Source organism: Caloenas nicobarica, chromosome 21, assembly GCF_036013445.1.
Source record: "Caloenas nicobarica isolate bCalNic1 chromosome 21, bCalNic1.hap1, whole genome shotgun sequence".
Classification (NCBI taxonomy): Eukaryota; Metazoa; Chordata; class Aves; order Columbiformes; family Columbidae; genus Caloenas; species Caloenas nicobarica.
In genome coordinates, this window is record NC_088265.1 from 6,428,784 (window position 1) to 6,444,938 (window position 16,155).

At 51.2% G+C, this 16,155-nt stretch overlaps 1 protein-coding gene across 1 annotated transcript; it reads left to right on the forward strand.

The window, feature by feature from the left end:
- Nucleotides 1–11,688: 11,688 nt before the first annotated feature.
- Nucleotides 11,689–12,621, forward strand: LOC135996981 (olfactory receptor 14C36-like). Its single transcript, XM_065649341.1, has one exon. The coding sequence runs from the start codon at nt 11,689–11,691 to the stop codon at nt 12,619–12,621; it is 933 nt and encodes a 310-aa protein (XP_065505413.1).
- The last annotated feature ends 3,534 nt before the right edge of the window (nt 12,622–16,155 follow it).

Sequence of the window (16,155 nt, forward strand, 5' to 3'; positions counted from 1 at the left end):
CCCAGGAGAACAAGGCCAGAGCAGCCCACGCACACCTGAGCCAGACGCTGCAACAGCGTCCCCAGGGCCCCAATGTGGCCTCTGGCAGAGGAACAAACCAGCAGCCACAATTCCTGCAGCTGCCCCAGCTGGAGCCCTCCTGCTGCAGGAACTCCTGCAGACCTCGCTCCTTCCCCGCCCCGATGCTGGTGGCACTCGCATTAATGGAGGATGGAGCAGCCCCAGGCCCAGCTGCTGCTGCCAGGACAGGCCATGGGGTGGCCTGGGAATGTGGGACAGTTCGCGGGAGGTGCTGGGCCAGGACAGCTGCAGGGGGAGTGGGCTGGGGTGGCTCTGGGTGTTCTGGGATTCGGGGTGCAGGTGCCTTTGCTCCTCATAGGTGGGCCTCCTTCTCCAGAGACTGCAGCTTCCTGGTGGAGTTGTCGATGGCTGTCTGAGGGTGACAGTGTTGGTGGCTGGATCCTCTTCTAGGCATCCATTTCACAGATCACAGGCTACTTGAGGCTGCGCAGGAGGTCACCTGGAGTGTGAGGTCACCTGGAGGGTGAAGTCACCTGGCCCCACCCCCCCGCTCAAGCAGGGCCACCTGCAGGCAGTTGTCCACCATGGTGTTCACAGGGCTGTGGATCATCTCCAAGGAAGGAGACTCCACAAGCTCCCTGGGCACTCTCTGCCAGTGCTCGTCACCCACGCAGCACCCTCTGCTGAACTGCATGAGATCCCTGTCAGCCCATCTCTCCAGGCTGCCCAGGTCCCTCGGGATGGCAGCACGTATCCCTGGCCTAAGTGCCACTCCTCCCAGTGTGGTGTCCTCTGCCAGCTTGCTGAGGGTGCACTCTGCCCCGTCACCCAGACCATTAGCTAAGGAAAAAGTTAAAAAGGATTGGACCCAGTATTGACCCTTGAGTGACGCTGCAAGTAACTGGCCATCAACAAGACTTGGTGCCACTGAGCAGCACACTCTGGACCGGGCCGTTCAGCCAGTCTCAGTCTCACTCGCTGTTGGCCCATCCAGCCCATTTCAATTCCAGGGATTCAACCTCCATATTTAAAAAGAAGAGACTGCAAGATGGACACATGCCATCACACAGCTTTCAATACCTCATCACATAAATTTCTCAGACTTCTACAGAGAAGAAAACACCCCATAAAGGACACATTTTTAATGATGGCTTTGGCTTTTCTGCCTGCTGGTAACAATGAGACTCGTTTCTGGAAAGCGATCCCAAACGTTGGATGCAGATTCAGGTTCTTCCTTGAGGGACCTGTGGGCAGGCGGGCAGAGCTGTCCGTGTGTCTGGAGGGGCTCTCTGAGCTCTTCCTGATCAGAGGCAGCACTGGGAGAAGGGACAGGGGAGCTGCTGGTGCCTTTGGTGCAGCTTGGTCCCTGCTGGGGAAAGTTTTGGAGCTTCCTGGATTCTTCCTCCTCTTCCTCCTGCTCTCTGACATTGCTGGGGTCAGATGCTGTGTTCCTTCCTCATCCCAGGTCACAATCTGCCCCCATCACTACTGCAGTGCCCTGACTGTTTTTCTGATGTGTATCTCTTGGGCACTGAAGCCTTCCCCCTCCTCCTCCTCCTCCTCTTTGCTGAGGGATCATAGTCTGTGGTGTTGAAAAACCAGCTGTAGAGATCATGACCCCGCTGTGGAGATCTGCTCCGCTCTCTGTGCCTCAGCTGAGTTTTCTCTGGAGAAGCTGGGGGTATGGAAGCACACAGGGAGCTGGCATTGGAGGCACCTGGAGCTGCAACATCCCTTGGGGCTCGGTCCCAACATGGAGAACTCGCTCTCCACCCCCTCGTCCTCCTTGCTGGGCGATGCTGGTCCACGATCTCCATAAGCTGGCTGCAGAGATCATAGCCCCGCCGCGGGGATCTGCTCCGCTCTCTCTGCCTTGGTGGGGTTTGCTCCTGAGCAGTGCTGGGGATGGATTCACACTGAGAGCTGCGGTTGGAGGGCACTGTAGCTGCGTCATCCCTGGGAGTGCGTTCACAGCTCAGGGGACTGGTTCTCCTCCTCCCTGCTGAGGGATCATAGTCCGCGGTGTCCACAACCCAGCTGCGGAGATCGTTGCCCCAATGCGGGGATCTGCACCTGGGCCTCTCCCTGGCACCGTTCTCCTGGCAGTGGGCAGAAGGGCTGAATCTCTGCTCCTCTTTGCTGCTGTCCTCTCGCGTAGTATGGAGCACACGGTCACGGGGGTCATGTGAGCTATCCCACTATGTCTCTGTAATTGCCACCATGATTCTATGATTCTATGATATGGGACAATATGTTAGAAATGTTCCTGGTTTGAGCCTTCATCCGTGGCTTCACAGTGTCCCTGGAGATGGTAATTGACCTACTGGGAACTGCCTGGGACTGTCTCCCCATGGCTTCTGGGCACCACAGCCCACTCAGTCTACAGAGCAGCACTGGCAGCCCAGGGCCCTGTGGGGAGAAAGGGAGAGTGCAGTAGCAGCTGGCACCAGGGCAGCATGGACAGTGTCCCCTGCGAGAAGGATCTCTGGGGTTTAGGAACACCCCTAGAGAAGAGCAAAGTAGCAACTCTGTACTTCCAGAGTGAAACAAATGTCAAAGAGAAACCTAATTCTGCATGAACCAGCTCAGGGCAGCTTGCTTTCTAACAGGGGCAGAAAGAGCAGCCTAGGAGCCCAAAGGTCAGGAACCTTGTGCTGGGGAGAGAGACCTGCATCGTGGGGCTCCTGGCATTGGGCAATAAAAAGCTCTTGAAGACAAAAGCACGGATGAAGGGAGACAGTGGCTTTGGGGTCCTCATGCCATGGCTGGGGTCCTCATGCCCTCATGGTTTCCTTCTGCCTTGGGGCTGATGGGGGGCTGAACACTCTGCCCGCAGCAGCTGCTGTGCCATTCAGAGGGGCTGGGGCTGTGGGGTGAGTGCCCAGAGCTCTGCAGCCCCCTGTGCTGGGCACGGCCGTGGGGCCAGCCCAGACTGGGCTGCTCTGCTGGGCTGGGCTGGAGAGAAAGCAGGGTCTGTGGGGAGAGCTGGGGAAGGGCTGGGCTGAGCTGGGAAGTGCCTGGGAGAGGACACCCCCACTACTGGCTGAGCTGTGTGACCATGCAGGGTGAGGACACGCAGCAGGGGATTTGTGGTGCAGAGCCAGGGCTGGTGGAAGAGAATGAAGACCTGCAGGTGCAGAAGAGAGGAGGCTGGTCTGTGCCCTTTGTGCCACGGACATACTGGGAAGATGGTCAGGATCTTTGCCAGCCTCCAGCCTCTCCCACCAGCAATATCCAGCACTGGCCACTCAGGTTTGCAGGAGAGTTCTGCTGGGATGCCATCTCCATCCTACTGCTGGGCTTGGTGCCAGTATCAGGGGAACAGCCAGCCCTGCCCAGCCTCACTCCTGGCCCAGACCTGAGTCGACTCCAGAGCAGAGCTGTCTGCAAAGCTCCACATGGGAGGCAGCCTGGACAGGGAAGAGGTCAGGCCCTGGGGAAGGTTGCAAAAGTTTGAGGGTCACAAGAGGACAGAGATCTGTCTTTGCGATTGTAACAGGGGGCCTTTACACATACCTGAATGCTCCCAGTCGCACGCTGTGCCTGCCCAGTGGGGCTGTGGGACCACATGTGGGGCAGCAGGGCTGCAGGGATGGGCCATTGACAGGGCCATGAAGCAGCTAGCAGGAGGTGACAGAAAGGACAGGCTACAAAGAAAGATTCTACATATATTTTGTTTGTTTTGAAGGCCTTTTTGAAGCAAAGGGAATTGTTGGCAACAAGGAAAGTCAAGAGCAAAAAGAAGAGTTATGATTGCTGTGTTAGTGATAAAGGCTGAACAAGGAAAATGGGAGAGGGTGATTTAATAAGAGCAGACACAGGTGAGGCTGAGGGACTCAATGCTGCTTTGCCTGAATCTTTAGTAAAAAGGTCTTCAGGCCTTTTCCTTCCTCAAGAAGCAGGAGAGCACGTCTCAGCATGAACCTCAGAAAACGCAGCAAGGACAAACACCAGCGTCTGCCCCTGCAGGGGACTCACCCTGGCAATGGCACAGGCTGGGACTGCCTGGCTGGAGCAGCTCTGTGGGAAAGGTCTGGGTGGGCAGGGAGCTGGACAGGAGACAGCGTGTGCCCTGGCAGCAAGAGAGGCCAGGTGATACCGAAAAGTCAGCAAAAAGACTCTTGAACACTGTTTTGAAAGTGTTAAAAAAGCAGCACTTCTATTACAACTTGCCGGATGCTCGGAGGATTGCTCCTCTAACCGAGCGTGCGCATGATTTGCAGAAGTCCATCTTGGGTATTCGAGAGTCTTCATCAGGGGTCTCTGGTGGCCTTCGCAGCTGGTGCCCCCCCGGTGTCGGCTTCTTGACCTGATTTCTTGAGCATGCATATTGCCATTTAGTGCCTCTGCTCAGCAAAAGCCATGTAGCTCTTTCTTCATTTGGCGGAACATTCCGCTTTCCCAGCTTGCAAGCCAAGGACGTCCAGCTTTGCCTCATGTCCAGTCTCTATAGAGCTATTGTTTCTCTGTTAGGTTTCTGTTACATTAGGGCTAGTCTTGCTACATTAGGCCTAGGGGTTTCTAAAAGATGTTTGTTCCTGTTATCACAGAAGCACCCTGGGCTGTGTGACCAGAAGATCAAGGGAGGGGATTATGCAGGTTACTGTGTTCAGATTTCAGATCCCAATAGAGGAAAGATGTCAGCAAGTTTGAGCAGGTTGAGCAAAGGGCCCCCAAGATGTTCAGGGGCTGGAGCACTTTGCCTGTGAGGAGAGGCTGAGGGAGCTGGGCCTGTCCAGCCTGGGGAAGGGAAGATCTTGGGGGAAACATGTAGCAGCATGGCACTGTTCCCAGGAGGATTGAGTCAGGCTTATGTCCTTGATATAAGACACACGGACAGCAGAAAATGCGCTGAGTCAAGAGAGGATCAGGCTGCACAGAAGGATAAACTTCTCCAGCATAGGGGTAGTCAAGCACTGGAAGCTGTTTCCCAGAGTGTGCGCACCAGCTCTGTCCCAGAGAGTGACCAAGACATGTTTGGATAAAGCCCTGAGTAATCTGATGTGAGCCTGCTTTGAGCAGGAGGTTGCTAGAGACACCTCCTGAGGTCTCTTCCAGCCTGAATGATGCTTCTCCTTCATGTTTTCAAATCAGGGAGAGCTCTCATGTTCTCCCTGACCCCAGAAGTAATTCACAGCAGTTTCCATGCTGCTTTACGGGTGCCCCAAGCAGCTCTGACCACATCCTTGGCTTCCCTTTTCATTTGCCCAAAGCAAATTTCTTCTCTTTTACTATCTCTGTATACCCTCGGGAACTAACAGCCTACCACGTAAATTCTTTCAGAGCAGTTTGACCCATAAATAGCAGCGTTCATGTACAGAGTCTACAAATGAACCGGGCATTGAAGCCACCGTTGAAGGAAAAGAGATGAGGCATTTAATGAGCTTCTAAAAACCGGGAATCGCTTTACTTTGCCTCCTGAGATTCCTGGGAACACCTAAGATTTTTTTTTTTTCCCAGAGAAGTGTGATTCCTCTTTAGGTGTCCAGGAGAGAGGGAGAAGAGAGGATGCTTCAGTTTCCCAAATCCCATGACAGTGCCCAAACCAACCTGCTCTTGGCCTCTGGCATCCCCTTTTGTGAGATGAAAAGCTGGTGGGTGATAATACATCGATAAACCTTCAGGTGTTTCCATGATTTGTCTAAGAGAGGCAGGATCTATTAAAAAGAAAAAAAAGAAAATAGCACCCTGCTTTTGTAGTAGCAACTCAAGGCAATGGCAATAAGGCATGATATCTCATCCTGAATTACACATCCAAAGTGGTTCAGATGAAGGACAGTCTCGCAAAAGTCACGCTAACTGTCCCCATGTTGCATGGACACGGCTCATGTGCCTCTCCAGAGAGTGGCAGAGGCTAGGTCCCCTTCTCAGGACAGACTCCTTGCCAGGAAGCCACAGGCATGAGGGTAGCTCACCTGGTTCTTATTGGGACGTCACTCAGCATCAATTTAGGCATATTTAGTGCTTTTCTGTGACTACATTTTCTGCACAGATGATCATAAAAAGACAACCTTTTCGTAAGAGATGGCCGAAAAGGCCCTGTTATGGACAGGGAAGTTTACCATAAGCTCTGGAGGTAGTTCAGAACAGTATAAAAAGCACCTGCAATATGCAAAACAATCAAGGCCACCTCTGAAGATCAAGCAACCCTTAGCAGCCATGCTTGGCCATGTGTAGGTCTGGAAGAGGTGTTTGGGGATGTGAGTGAGGAACAAGGGGATGGCTGATGGCTTCAGTGAAGCCTCAAAACCATGTCTAAAACCAGCAATGGAAAAGAGTTGATGCCTGTGCGTGGAGGTTGAGGAAGGGGATTGTCCTGGGAAGATGTCAGGAAGGCAGGCCTCTCCTGTGCAAACCAAGGGTGATAACAGATGTTTCCATCTTGTGTGCAGGCCTCAGCCTGGCAGATGGGCAATGCCCACTGCTGGGGTGGCTGTGCTCAGTTATCCACATGAGCTGACCTTGCACTTTTCTTCCTTCACTCCCTAGACTTGGGCGGACCTCAGGAAACATCCATGAGCCTGGAGGACGCACTCACCTCCTGGGGTGGGGTCCCATCACTGCAGGGGAAGAGGAAGGGTTTGTGAGACACGTGGGCATGCAGGGAGAGAGCAGTGTAAGTGTAGCGGTGAGTGTGTTAAAGGCAGGAAGAAGAAAGGAAATATTGGAGAGTCTCATGCTGAAGAGAAATAGGTTGAGTTTTGTTTTTGAGGCAGCAGAAGAAGGAGGATGTGCTTTTAAGTGCTGGGATGTGGAACTGAATTGTAGCATGTCCATAGCATGGAAATCTTGGGAATTAAATGAGCATTAGCAAGGCTTTGGGAGAAACCAAATGGATTGTGGGGAACTCACAGGCATTGGAAAATCCTCAGAAAACCACAGCTTGGTGTTGGAAGCAAGCAGTGGGACAGTGTAGGTGTGGTGGGGATGGCCAATGGCCTTAATGGGGTTTCACACCTGAGCAGACTTGAGACCCTTGTCCTCTTGACTATGGCTTCTGTCTCTTACACTGAGCTCCATGAGAGCATGGCAAGTCCTTACAACTCCAAGGCCTTGTTGCCTCCTCATCTACCCTCCACAGAGCCCAGGAGGTGTCCTACTGCTGACGTGCACATGGAATCACACACTCCCACATAACATCGTCTCCAGGAAGACCTGAGAGCATCCTGAGGGGAAAGTATATGCCTCCCCAGGGGCTGGGAGTCTGTTCTTTGTCACCCCACTTGGCAAAGCACGTCAAGGGCTTTCACAGTGGCCTCCACATTTAAATTTCCTCTTGGAACAAGTGTCTCTGACTTCCTGCTTCACCAGCCCCCAGGGACAGGAACCTTGTCTGCTCATTCCCTACATGGTCTCTTCAGTGACGGACTTCAGCAGGGCCTACTAACACCCTCAGAAACCTGGAGGTTTGCTTCTGACTTTTACGTCTCTAGAGGCATGCTCCATCTTTAAGGATCTGCAGATCAGGACCTGGGCTCCAGAAGGCTCATTAAAATGCAAAACACTCCATGGAGCCAAGTCTGGGCACAATTTTCCTTTAGTCTTCAGATCTTCTGTGAGATTTCAGGAGGGCAGTCAAAGTGAGAAGATGTCAAAGCAAAGAGGCAAAGTGAATAAAGAGCTTGATTTTGAAAGGCAAGTTCTGATGTATTTGGGTTATGGGAATGTCTTCATGTAGAGTCTGCACCACCTTGACCCATGTGGATGGCCTGGCACAGCCACCCCCAGCAGGGAGCATTCCCCATCTCTGAGGCTGAGACAGTCAAGATGCAAATCTCTGCAGTGCCCACTGCTTACAGGCTCCTGGCAGAGTGTGACTCATTCTGCATGACCCTCCAAGCCTCTATCAGCTCATTTTTCTTCCTCTACCCATCCCTGCAACTATGAAGCCTACAGGAGCTTTGGCTTTGGCGTCATCCTGACATACTGGGGCAAGGTTTCTAAATTCCTCCTTTGCAGCTTCTGCTGTTTCCACCTCCTGTATGTTGCCTTTTTGCCCTGGAGCTCAGTCACTTCAGACAAGCAACCTCCTGGGATGAATGCTTTTTTTCATGGGTACTTCAAGAGATCATTCTTGTGCTTGGAAGAGGCTGTCCTGTAATGCCTACCAGATATCCTTCCATCTTCAGTGCTGCTTCCCATGGCACCGCTTGTATCAGTCTCCCAAGTACATCAAGGACTCCTCCTCTGGAGTCTCAGGTCTGGGCTCTGCTGCTGGCCTCACTGCCCTTTGGCACTTGGGACCCCACTATGTCCCAGTCATGGCAGCCAAGGCTGACATTGGTTATCACATCCCTGATCAGCTCTTCCTTGCTGGGCAGGACCAGGTCAAGGTGAGCATCGGGGCTTTGACAAGACATGGTGCACCTCCTGGCAGTGCACATTTGGGCCACAGTACCACAGCTGTGGCACCATAGTAGAGCATTTGGGTCGGAAGCCTGTTCAGTGCTACACCACCTGGGTTCCCACCATCTAAAGGGACATAGATTGGCTCTGTGATACCCCTCTTGTAGTGCCAGTGCCAGGCACTAATGCCTAGTGCCAGGCCTAATGAACAGCATTTTAAACCATACCTCACAGAGTCTGAGTGCGTTTCTTTCTGGGATCATACCAGATCAGCACCTCCTGGGGAAAAACACACTCCCAGCACTCTTGGATGCAAACCCTCTGACTCCAAGGACTGCTAAGGCTGCGGTTTGCTCATGAAACCCCTGGCTTGATCCCCATCCACCACAGTTGTTGCCCCCCAAAGTCCTGCCTGAAAGCACAAAGGCCTGGAAGACCTTGCTGGTGGCAACTGCAGACATAGAGTATCTCAGGTCTACCTACACCTCGTCTCACTAAATTCGGTAGTAGTCTCACAATATTTAGGATTCTTCTTCAGCTGTTTCTGAAAGTAGCAACAGCTTATCTTGGTCTCCTTCAATTCCTTTTGGAGTTTTAATTGTGTTTTGATATGAACCATCGCTGTGCTTGGAGGACTGTTTCACAGCAGGATCCCCTGGAGCCCCAGGGACACTCGGAGGGCGCCCAGAAGGGACAGAGAAATTGCTGCCTTGGGCTGCTCCTGTGCTGCTGAGCTGGGCTGGGCTCCTGGGACACAGGGAGCTCATGGCAAGCAGCAGTGCTGCAGAGAGACAGCTCTGTCCAGGAGCAGCTCGCCTGCAAAGCGCAGCAAGACTGAGGGCTCTGCCTGCAGCACCGAGGGGAGAGGAGCCAGGCAGAGAGAGGTGAAAGACAACGTGGGGTGGGAGGATGCTGAGAGCTCACTGAAAGACAAATCTTCACAGCCCTTAAAAGAGTAAGTCTCTGGCTATAGCCCAGTTCAGCTGCAGTTCCTAAAAACATCCTAAAGCTGGCACATCCCACAGCCTAGGGCATCTGTCAGGAGGGCCCTTGCAGTTTCTCCAGTGTAGAGAAAACAGAAGTTATATAGAGCTGAACTTCCCTGCCGTACCTTCAGAGGGACAGGGCATGTCTGTGTCCTTCACCCAGGGATGGCTGCAGAGTGTGAAGCTGGATGTGCATCCAGGAGCGCCCAGGGCTGTCCTTCAGAGCAGGGTCCCTGCAACCCCAGGGGCTGTGTCCCAGGGCAGGGACTCTGCCGCCTGCCAAGGTCAGCACCCAGCCTGCCTGGGGAGATCCCCAAAACACTAAGAGAAGAAGCTCTGGGTGGAAGAAGTAGCTCCTGGCTGGAGAGTGTTGTTCTGCTGTCGCGAGGGTCCTGCGTGGATCAGGGATGATCAAATCTCCACATCATCCTCAGGGCATTTCCAATGGGCTTTTTGAAGGAGAAGGTAAAGGCAGGGATCACAGCAAAGCTAAGGAGCTTTCCTGAGTTTATGTTTTCAATTGGTTTCTTTTGGGGAATTAGAGAGGAGAAATGGAAAAGGAGCTCTCATGCTTGAACAAGTCACTGAGACCACTGAGCTGTAACTTCAAGCAGTCAGTAGGTTCGATATGAGCCTCCTGATGAGCCTTCATCCACTCCTCTGCCTATACACAGAGGCAGCATCGCCTTTGCTGGACCCAGCAGGATCAGTCTGACCTGCCTTTTTTTTCAAGGCTGCAAAGAGGAGGATGCTCGCAGGCAGTGGCCTGCAAACAGGCAGGTGTCTGTAGGGCCAGGGTGAGGGCACAGAGGTTGGGATGGGGTCTGTGAGCACTGACAGGGAAAAGACATGGCACAGGGAAATCCTTTCCAGGAGGAAAATCTCCTGGAAGCAGCAATGTGATCTGGGAAGGAGTGGAAACTAAACCTAGAACAGTTGTGGGAGGGAGAATCTCTGTATGATCCCCTCCAGTGCAGAGCCCTCCCCTGAGCAGCCCCCTCGCTTCCTCTCCCACCCAGCAAAGCCTCTGCCCTCAGGGCCAGGGGCTCCAAGGCATGAACCAGCTCCTGTGCAGCCAGAGCTCCAGTTCCCTCTGCAGAGCACAGGGGCTGAGAGCAGCTGCCCGGCAATGTTGGTGTGTGGGAGGTGGCTGCAGAACTAGGGAAGGGTGACGCTGTCTGAATGCCTGGCTGCCCCTGCCCTGGCCTCTCTCACACCCACCCTCACGGATTTTTCCTTCTTTCTCCAATGCTCTCTGTTCCTGTTGTTGTGATCTTGTTCTTGCTGTCAGGCTCTCTGGGGATGGGAGTTTCAGCTACAGAGTCACACCCTGATCTTGTGGGTCCTTTCCTGCAGCTGTGTCCATGGGAACACATGTCCCAGCTTTCCTCTGGCCTGTGGGGCTATGGGCAATGAAGTCTGTGGGGTTGAATCTCCCTGAATCAAATGCCATCATTAGGACACTAAGCTATCTCCATGAGGTTTCCTTCCAAGCTGTGAGCTTCCCTCAGGGATGCAAACCTGTCCTATAGCATCTTTGTGTTATCTGAAAGCCCCACAGAAAACCACAGAGATACTATGACAGACAAAATGCTGTTTGATTTGTGAAATGAGGTACTTCTGCCCTGGGCTAATGGTGGAGTGCTGAGACCTTAAAAAAGCATGAGACGTGTAGTGGTCTGAGGTGAATCCTTCTGCTCTCAGCAGTGTCTGGTGGCTTTTCAGGGTAACATGGGAGTGTGAGCAGCCTTCATCACAGAAAGGTGCCAGCCCAGGGCAGCTGGGAGAAAGAAAGAGGGACAGACCAGCTCCCCTCACTCTGCACTAAGCCACAGGCATCCGCTTGCCTCACAGGACTCGCTGAATGCAGCAGAAGTGATGATGGTTTCTGACATGCAAGAACATTCCCCTGGGTGAGAAGGGAGAAGGAGCTGCAAAAAGCCATAAACCTCTCAAGCTGCCTTCCACCATCTCATTTCCTTATCCCTGGGAGTGCAGATGCTGACAGGTCCTTCTGCACCATTAGCAGATTCATCTGACAAAGCTGAACCCCAGGACTGTCCCCTGCCCCACATTCCCATGACCCCACTGCTGCAGAGCAGGGCTGACTCCTCAGCAGCCAGCAGGCACAGGACCTGCTCCTAATGGCACCTCCAGCCAACACCAGCCAGGGCTCCATCCACGGAGCTGAAGGAAGGTCTCCTGGAAAAGGAAAAGGCTGTGTGTAGCAGGGGGAGGGTATATGAGAAAAGGCTTAGACTTTGCTCAGAAAAGTCTCCCCAAAATTCTCACGGTCTTTTTCTTCTATGATAGTCTCCATAGCCAAAATCAGCAAATGTCCAACAGCAGCTCCATCAGCCATTTCCTCCTCCTGGCTTTCACAGACACACGGGAGCTGCAGCTCTTGCACTTCTGGCTCTTCCTGGGCATCTACCTGGCTGCCCTTCTGGGCAACAGCCTCATTATCATCGCTATAGCCTGTGACCAGCACCTCCACACCCCCATGTACTTCTTCCTCCTCAACCTCTCTCTCGTTGACCTGGGATACATCTCCACCACTGTCCCCAACTCCATGGTCAATTCCCTCTGGAACACCACAGCCATCTCCTACACAGGATGTGCTACACAACTCTTTCTGTTGGTCTTTTCAGCTTCAGCAGAGTATTGTCTCCTCACCATCATGGCCTATGACCGCTACGTTGCCATCTGCAAACCCCTGCACTATGGGACCCTCCTGGGCAGCAGAGCTTGTGTCAACATGGCAGCAGCTGCCTGGGGCACTGGGTTTCTCTATTCCCTGCTGCACACGGTCGATACATTTTCACTACCACTCTGCAAGGACAATGCTGTGGACCAGTTCTTCTGTGAAATCCCCCAGATCCTCAAGCTCTCCTGCTCAGACACCTACATCAGGGAGGTCTGGCTTCTTGTGGTTTCTTTCTCAGTGGCATTTGGCTGTTTTGTTTTCGTTCTTTTCTCCTATGTGCAGATCTTCAGGGCTGTGCTGAGGATCCCCTCTGAACAGGGACAGCACAAAGCTTTTTCCACATGCCTCCCTCACCTGTGTGTGGTCTCCCTGTTTCTCAGCACGGTCATATTTTCCCACCTGAAGCCCACCTCCATCTCCTCCCCATCCCTGGATCTGGTGGTGTCTGTTCTTTACTCAGTGGTGCCTCCAGCAGTGAACCCTCTCATCTACAGTATGAGGAACCAGGAGCTCAAGGATTCAGTGTGGCAACTGATGACGGGCTGTTTTGTGAAGCAATAAACTGCCCATCATCATCTGCATAGCATGTATAATGTAAATCATTTTCTCACTGAGTGGTTGTGCCCATGTCCCCTGGACACCCTAGAGAACCTGCCCCAGATCAGTCGCCATGGACTGGTCCCTCACAACCACCATTTCCAGCACTGGCTTCTCGCTTCAGCTTGAAGAGGTTCTTTGTCCCTCCCTGGCAGTACAGCTACTGAGTAGGTCAGATATGCATGTTTGCATTGTACAGAGGAGATGTAAACAGATGCATAAAGTGCTTCTGAGGCGATTAACCCAAGTGAGCACAAACACCATCAGCTATTCCTCAGGGTTCCATGAAGGTCAGTGGGACAGCCAGTGTCTTGATGTGTTTCATGTTGAGAGTAACATCCCTTGGGGAACCACTGGAATGTAACACTGGGATGTGCTTCTGGGAACAGAAGATCCCATGTCCATTCTTCATGTATCTGATGTAAGTGCAGAGTAGGGTGACAAATGGCAGGGCTGAGGTGCCTCCCAGAACCCTGACATTTCTGTGTGTGACTCCAGGAACAAAGCCCACTGGCCCAGTGAGATTCCTCTCAGCTGCCCCTGTCTGCTTCATAACCTTGCCCAAGATTCTGGATTGTGGTCCAAAAAGTGCCAAAGCAATCAGAGAGATTCTTGGGTCCTTGGAAAAGGCAGATGACAAATCCCTCTTCTGGAAAGGCAGGAAGAAGAACTGGGAGAAATAAAGGCTGGTCAGCCCACTTCCATCCCTTAGAATCGGATGGGTCATCTGCATCCACATCCAGGCACTTGAAAGACAAGAAAGGGATTGCTGAACCAGAATGGGCAGGGGAAAGTCAGGCAAGCTGTGTACATGGAATTTTGCAAGTCCTTCACACGTGATCTCCTCTGGTGTCCTTCTAACCAGACTGGTACTCTCTCAGGACTGAAGAAGTGGACCCTGGCTGGGAAGCTGGCTGAATGATCAAGCCCAGATGTGATCAGTGGTACAAAGCCTTCTCTGTAGCAAGTTACTAGTGACATCCCTCAGTGACAAGCACTTGGGCCAAAACTGTTGAAAGTCTCTTTATTCACACAGTGCGCTTTCAGCTCCTTTGTGGATGATGCAATGCTGGGCGAAGGCCTTGAACAACCTCACCTGCTTCACCTTGTCTTGAACAGGAGAGTGAGACAAGATGATGTTCACGGCTCTTTTCAAACCTGAGCTATTCTGTGATTCAAGGAATCTTTCCCTTGGAGGGGTTTTTAATGACAGAATAGATGGAGGAAGAGGAAAAAAAAAAAGACAGAAAGATATAGAAAAGGTGTCATCATAAATAAAGCAGTTCCTGTGAAGAATGTTTCTCCATTCAGATCATTAGTGGGAAATTCATTTGATCAACTTGATAAAACAGGCATACTTTTATCTAGTCATATCCAGGGCCATAAAGAGGGTGACGGATGGGTATGGTGTTATGAGGTCAGTCCTGTCTCAGAAACTCAAAATCCCATAAGAAGCCTGTGACTGCGAGGTCAGGTCTGTCTTGGCCAGCAGCAGGAACATGGCTGGGAAAGCACCGCTGCCAAAGTGCCCCACACGCCCTAGCCAGGAAGAGGCCTTGGAGATGGGTTGTCATGTCCATTCTGCCTGAGCACATGATGGGACAGCAGCAGGCACACTGTTGTGTCTATCAGAGAAGCTGAAAGGCCAGCAGCAGTCGTGGGATTTAGAAGATCATGGCGAGGTTACTTCTCTCTGGTCAGGTGAAAGACCACAAGAAGTCTGACGGGTTGGGCTCCCTGCTTGAAGGGCAGTTTCTGAGATGGTAGAGCTTTCCATGGTAGTGGGAAAAGGCAGGAGAGGGGAAAAAAAATAACTGAAAAGGACAACTTGGAAGGTGCATACTGGATATCAGGAGGAAGAAATGCCACTGGAAGGGCAGTTCTGTGGTGCAAGAGGTCACCCAGAGGGAGTCTGGATCAGCCTGTGGCTTTGTGTTTCTACAAACAGCCGGTGAGGGTGTAGCGAATGAGGCACGGACTCTTGTTAAGGTGCAATGAGAGACATTTGTTACAAACTCAGGCTTGCATTCGTACTTGCTATGATGCTTGCTCAAGCATTTGCTGATTTGCTGAGTGAGTCATTACATAAGTGATGCATTTTGTGTTCCCACCAAAGTTGCTGCCATAAACGCTGTTTTTGTCTGTCATAAACTATCCCTCTGTCCTTGATGTATCAAGCCTGTATCAGTCCCTCTGTCCTTGATGTATCATGTGGCATACAGTCCTTGCTTCTTGTATTTTTCCACTACCGCTTGTTCTCACACTGTCGACTCTTGCAGTTTCTCACAGGCCGATCTTAGCATACTGCCACATCTCCCACTTCGTGTTTAATAAGTACATAGCCATAGCAGTATGTAATTGCATAGCTATTACATGATTAAATCTTTTTTCAATCATTTGTTGTAAAAACCTGTCTCTTTAAGAGGGTTTAAAAACTCAGTGGGAGATTCCTTATGATCCTGTTTAATCTCAAAAAGTTATGGCATATTTATAGCTTTAGGTATAGCGTGTCTAATCCCGTATAAAATCCACTGTCGATAACGATTCAGCCTGTTACTAGATTTCAGGATATTAGGATCCCACCCTGGATCGACCGAGGGACAATTTTGATCTAATATTCCCTGTATATCCCCCGCCAATAGCTGTTCTTCAACAAACCTTTTACCAGTTTTTTTTACAACTATCTCCCTCTCAGTACTATCGAACAGCATCTCTAACATCATGTTAATATCTTTCCAGTCTGGATCCTGAGTCTTTATCATCATCTCTAATGCCCTTCTCCTGCCACCGGACTAAAACTTCCTGCTCTCCAACACATCCACTCTACCTTCTCTGCTACACATTCTCTGTACCTTCTTGGCTACACATTCTGAACCTGTTCCTTTTGCTGCCAGTTCTGCCGCCCGATCAAAGCCACCATTAGGGTTGTTTACTCCACTTCCCTCCCTTCGGCCAGGGCTAATTGTTAGATCTGAATCACTTTTATTCTCAGGCAAATGTTTAGAACGTGTCTGCCCTATATAACAGCATTTCAATCTCTTTCCCTGATTATCTTTTTCAAGGGTCAAAACAAATGGATCTGAAGAGGATAAATATAATGCATATGTAACACTATATATTGTGTAATATGCATTATGCAATAGGCAATATATGATTTAAAATAGACATCTTACCATATATTACATGTAATGCATTACTATACTACACATCACAAAGTATACCCACCTAGATCTGTGCAGCATATTCATATTATTTACAGTGGCCACCATTGATTACAAAATCCAGTCAGATTCTGCCTGGTTGCTGTTCCCCAGGGAGTCAAACAATCTTTTTCCAGCGTCACAAAATACAACCCGGAGGAGGGGGAATGTCTTCTGAATCCCTCCTGTCAATTATCCACTACCTATTTCACAATCACAATAGCAGACAATGGGATAACCATAAGTATTGGACTATAAAATCAGCCAAGACACAAGTAACAACAGCAACAAATCACTA